Raw genomic sequence first — 5,933 nt, 5'->3', positions numbered from 1 at the left:
ACTATCTCTCTGATATTAAATTTTGAGGAATGGGTTCAAGGCTGTGCTTCAGGGGACACCTACACTTATTTATCATGTAAATGAAAATGCACTAGACTACCATGCGATTGCAGGGGGATAAATGGATTTTTTCTAAAAAAATATTGACAAAACCTATATAGACCATCCTGAGTAGACATGACAACAGGGTGATTCTAATAATCAATAAGATGATTTAATAAGGTCTAGTTGGTCCCAAGATTCCCCAACAGGGAAGAATAAGCAACTGCAGAGCATTTCCCCAGCCCCCTCCCTCTCCTTATGACAGGACACGCCAATAAAACTCCACCTCCTACTCTTCAGTGCCAGATGGGTAAGCATTTAGCCAAGCATGCTGGGAAACACACAGAACTGAAGCAAAGGAGTATCCGGATGTCTTGGATTTTCTTTCCATTCTGTTCTGTTCTGTTCTCCTAATACCATCTCATTACTAGACGTAGGCATTGGACGTGACAATCAACTGCATTTGAACTGAGAAGAAGAAATATTAAAGACACAGTCTTCAGAAGAAATGGCTCAAAGGCAGCCTCACTCACCTAATCAGACTTTAATTTCAATCACAAATGACACAGAATCATCAAGCTCTGTGGTTTCTAACGATAGCACAAATAAAGGACGGAGTGGGGACAACTCTCCAGGAATAGAAGCATTGTGTGCCATCTATATTACTTATGCTGTGATCATTTCAGTGGGCATCCTTGGAAATGCTATTCTCATCAAAGTCTTTTTCAAGACCAAATCCATGCAAACAGTTCCAAATATTTTCATCACCAGCCTGGCTTTTGGAGATCTTTTACTTCTGCTAACTTGTGTGCCAGTGGATGCAACCCACTACCTTGCAGAAGGATGGCTGTTCGGAAGAATTGGTTGTAAGGTGCTCTCTTTCATCCGGCTCACTTCTGTTGGTGTGTCAGTGTTCACGTTAACAATTCTCAGCGCTGACAGGTGAGTTTCTTTTCTCTATTATATTTGCCAGGATGTGAAATTGGGCAAAAAGAAAGGAAAGCTTGTACTTAGCATTTACTGGCTACTATTCTGCTTTTCTCACACTCTGTAACGTGGATGTGAGATTGGAAAATCTGGTGGCATTTAAAATAAAAGTTAGTGTAAGAATGTTAAAATTTCTGTGTTAGCATGGAGGAGAAGTTGAAATTGCATGCTTTATGGATAATTTATTTTTATTGTTTGCTCGAAAATATACTGAACGGGGTTTTTATTTTTCTCCAGTTTATTAAGTAAAGCAAATTGTTCCAGGTGTAAAAGAAAAAAAATTCATGCTTTATACATTAGTGCAGCCTAGTGGTGCAATATAGTCAACATGAAAACCAGCATAGGTGTGAAATTGACCACATATGCATTACTGTATCTCGGAAGAGTGGTAAAAAGACACAAGCATCTAATTTATTTGAAATTCATCAAATTAGCTAATGGCAGAAAAACGGTGAGGTTTTCAGCTCCCTGGTAACTTAGTGTAATGTCATCACGTAATTCTATTTGTTTTCTCTATAGGCATTCAGTGACATTATCATTTCCAGAGAAATAAATTAATCTTGGCTGACTTTTAGAGCTCTGTGGAGCGAGCGTGTGAGATCCTCTTGCAGTCAGGGTGTTCAGATTCTGTGTTAGGATATTTTCAGTCCAAATACTCTGTTTTTCTGTGTTCCTATTGTAGAATAACTGTAAAAACATGAAAAAATTTGAGGCTCCAAATGTTAAAAGTGATGCTTTAAAAAGCCTAAAAGAAGCCTGTAAGTAATCGATCTTTGGCAGTACCCAAAGGAATAGCTTCTTCAGATTCTAGAATCTGAGAGGAGGAAAACCTTTCCCTGTGTCTTTTTAAGATTTTTGCTTTGACTGGTCTTATATTCTATTTGAGGGCAGACTGGCTTAATGACTATAGATTTTAAGGTGGATTTGTTTGAATGAGGAGGCATCTCTGTAACAGCACAGGACTTCTGATTGCAACTTTGCCTCGCCCTAAATCTGTCCACTGATCAGCTTGGGCAACGAATTAACACTTATAAACAGGGAAGAAATTAATACTCTCCTCTTTACCACATAAACGCTTGGAATTCTTCACTAGGAAGGTTGATAACTGTTCACTCATGAAGAAAGGAAAATTAATTCAGTTTAACATCAGTCACTTATACAAAAGGAAGTCTTTTAGAACACTTAAGGTAATACCCAGGTGGTGAATCACACATGAAATCATGCTGATAAATGTTTATTTGTCCTAAATAGTCTATACATAAAATTATAAAATTGCAAATCTGGAATATCTCATAGGAGTGAATAATGGAAAAGGTGATTAGCATAAATAAAAATATTGGGATGTATTATGTGCATTTAAAACCATAGCCAATTCTAGTTAGTTAATGCTGACTTTGTTATATACATATGCATGCAGGGTAGAACTGGATGACCACTAAGGCCACTTCTCACCCTAAAATTCGGTAACTTTGACATTTATTTGGACCTTGCCTCTGATTATGTGTTTCTAGATACAAGGCAGTTGTGAAGCCACTTGAGCGACAGCCCTCCAATGCCATCCTGAAGACTTGTATAAAAGCTGGCTGCGTCTGGATCGTGTCTATGATATTTGCTCTACCTGAGGCTATATTTTCAAATGTATATACTTTTCGAGATCCCAACAAAAATATGACATTTGAATCGTGTACCTCTTATCCTGTCTCTAAGAAGCTCTTGCAAGAAATACATTCTCTGCTGTGCTTCTTAGTGTTCTACATTATTCCACTCTCTATTATCTCTGTCTATTATTCTTTGATTGCTAGGACCCTTTATAAAAGCACCCTGAACATACCTACTGAGGAACAAAGCCATGCCCGTAAGCAGGTATGTATTAATCAGTACTCATGCAAATCTAGTTTGAATTTAGAAGTGAAGTTCCTACTTTTGCACAGTGAGTAACTATGTATCTTCCTGTGTATAAATGCAATTGCAGTGTAGTATTTTTGTTGTGAGCATAGGCTCCAGTTTGAATCCCAGCTCTATCACATAATAGCTGAGCAATCTTGAGCAAGTTACCTAACCTTTCTGAGCCTTGGTTTCCTCATCTGTAAAATGAAGATGATTACTAGATGATATAGATGAGATGCTTAGGTGCCGAGTAAGTATTTCAATAAATGGGAGGACTATTACTATTAGAGAAGGGACAAGTAGTCAAAATTTTTTACCCTATGGAATAGTGGGGAACACTGCATAAGATGATACTATGAAGAAAAGCATCTTTTGTTTCAGAAAGTGTAACAGAATAAAATCACATAGCATATAGAACTGGCAAGAATCCATAACACTATTCAATGCAAACCACTTACACACAGATGAGCAAACTGAGGTGGGGAGGAGGGAGGGGAAAGAGTGGAATGCAAGTAGCACAAGAACACGGTGACTCACAGAAGCTTGATTAAGAGCACTGTAAGAGCCAGGTGTGCCCCCCTCTCATAAATATGGGCAGAATAAAAGGAATGTTGCCAAAACATAGTTCCATTTAATTAAAAATATTTTTCTAACTTCTGGGGAAGGGGGAGAGATGATTCCATTTACCCCTTGATCAGTACACAGAAAAACTGTGCCTTTTTTAGAGCTAGTCCATTCAGTTAGTTTAACAATGGTGCTCATGAGACTGAAGTTGCATATTTAATGCCCATGTGAACCAGTTACCTTTGCTTTATTTGTGACCACGGGCTATATATTCACCTAACTTGGCTCATTTCTCTTATTAATAGATGTAGGTAGGATTATATTTGCATACAAAGGACAGCATATTTTGGGTTTATTTCTTTGACTATATGGTTAGAATTCCTATAGAGTAAAAACAATTTTAGATACAAGCTTGGCAACTTTCGTAGACCTCAAAAGTATATTCTGACCTAGCCAGCTTCTGCTGATGCAGTGAAAGCAGTTTTGTACAGCATCTCTCTGTTTTCAGTTACATTAAATTTTGGAGAATTCCACGGCATTCTTTGAGTTAACTGCAGATATCCTAGAGTATCTCGAAATTAGGGGGGAAGGTGTATCTGAATTACAGTTAATTAAGAGTCCAGGATCAGAGGTTACCATGCCAATTGACTTGCTGTGTTATATAGTCACAGGCTGACTTCCTGCGCATCCCAGGTAGTTAGCATACAAATGCATGTTCAAAGGGAAATCAGCTGTAATTAACTGTAAATTTCTATGTAAATTTATAGAAAAACTTTTTTAAATCTCTTACTGCTAAATGATTTTTTTTTTTTTTTTTGCTATGTTTCTTCCCCCTATAGATTGAATCCCGGAAGAGAATTGCCAGAACGGTATTGGTGTTGGTGGCTCTGTTTGCCCTCTGCTGGTTGCCAAATCACCTCCTGTACCTCTACCATTCATTCACTTCTCAAACCTATGTAGACCCCTCTGCCATGCATTTCATTTTCACCATTTTCTCTCGGGTTCTGGCTTTCAGCAATTCTTGCGTAAACCCCTTTGCTCTCTACTGGCTGAGCAAAACCTTCCAGAAGCATTTTAAAGCTCAGTTGTTCTGTTGCAAGGCAGAGCGGCCTGAGCCTCCTGTTGCTGACACCTCTCTTACCACCCTGGCTGTGATGGGAAGGGTCCCGGGCACTGGGAACATACAGACGTCTGAAATTAGTGTGACCTCGTTCACTGGGTGTAGTGTGAAGCAGGCAGAGGACAGAGTCTAGCTTTTCAATGAAAAAAGCCGTTTCTCCTCCCAGCGTGTGTATCCAACTCTAAATTGTGGCTAGGTGTATGATGTCCAGATTTTTGTTGTTTCAAAAGTGTGTTGAAATCTTAGGAGTGAAGGATCCCTATAAGTAAGTAAAAGACAAATCATTACTTTCTTCAAAGTACAAAGAGTAATGTCATCAGGCTTTCTAAATAAAATGAAGCCCCACTAAGTGCAGAAAGACAAGTTTATATATGCCAGTGAATAGTAACGGAAGTCGAATGGGAAGGAAGATGTAACAAACAAGATGAAACTTAAAAATCTCATTCGTTGTGTAATCACATCTGTGATGCTTCTAATTCCTCATATACTGTGGTTTGCATAAAATTGTGTTTGTGTTTACTGTGTGGTGTAAATCTAGAGATACTTTGTATGTGAAAAGGGGATCACAAAAGAGATAAAGCATCTCTTATGCTATTTTCTTAAAAATAAACCTTCACAGAATGGCTGCCCTTTTCCGTTCATCTCTATTCCATTGCAGCTGAATCTGTGCAGTTGAAATGAAAATGTTTTGGAGTCAGCGAGTACAAAGCACTGAGTAAGGATCTGGGGCACACTGCTTGCCTTATTGGGTCAACACTTACTGACTTAACGTAGTTTCAACACTTACAACTGCCATGGATTAATAACTGGGCTAAGTTATCATTCACAAATACTATTAAGAACTTGCCTCTTTCATAGGCAGAATAAGTGGCCATGTTTATGGTGTCATTTGAGGACCCCTGTTGAAAAATCTGCAAACCTGCCACAGTGTCTGAAATTCTTCCTTTACAGAAATTCATTTCTTTCTGGTAAGCAGTGCCCTCTTTCTAAAAACATGCAGAAGTACCACATGAAATCCCTAACCCCTGGGTGTGCAATTGTGATCAGATCATCTTCCTGGTTGACTTTATTAAACCTGATGGGTGCCTAAGTCCTGTAAGTGTATGGTCTAATTAATCTCTGCCCATGGAAATCAGATGGAAAGCTCTGATTTTCTATCCTGTGCTCCTACCTGCTAACATCATTCGCTTGTTAACAATTATTATTATTATTTTTTAAACTGTTGTCAATAGACATGTCAGATTTAAATCTGTGGTTTCAGAAAACATTTTGGAGCAAGTTTAAATATATGTTTGGCACTACAGGTAAATTTGTATTAAAAAAAACTTAATGT

The 5,933-nt window shown here is 38.2% G+C and overlaps 1 protein-coding gene across 1 annotated transcript; it reads left to right on the top strand.

The window, feature by feature from the left end:
• Positions 1–400: 400 nt before the first annotated feature.
• Positions 401–4,791, top strand: BRS3 (bombesin receptor subtype 3). Its single transcript, XM_023198760.1, has 3 exons — positions 401–984; positions 2,541–2,892; positions 4,320–4,791. Exons 1-3 carry the CDS (start codon positions 551–553, stop codon positions 4,731–4,733), a joined length of 1,200 nt encoding a protein of 399 aa, XP_023054528.1. The 5' UTR covers positions 401–550; the 3' UTR covers positions 4,734–4,791.
• Positions 4,792–5,933: the final 1,142 nt, after the last annotated feature.

This window comes from Piliocolobus tephrosceles, chromosome 12, assembly GCF_002776525.5.
Source record: "Piliocolobus tephrosceles isolate RC106 chromosome 12, ASM277652v3, whole genome shotgun sequence".
NCBI lineage: Eukaryota > Metazoa > Chordata > Mammalia > Primates > Cercopithecidae > Piliocolobus > Piliocolobus tephrosceles.
Note: the sequence above shows the minus strand (reverse complement) of the source record. Positions and strands in the feature narration are given on the sequence as shown.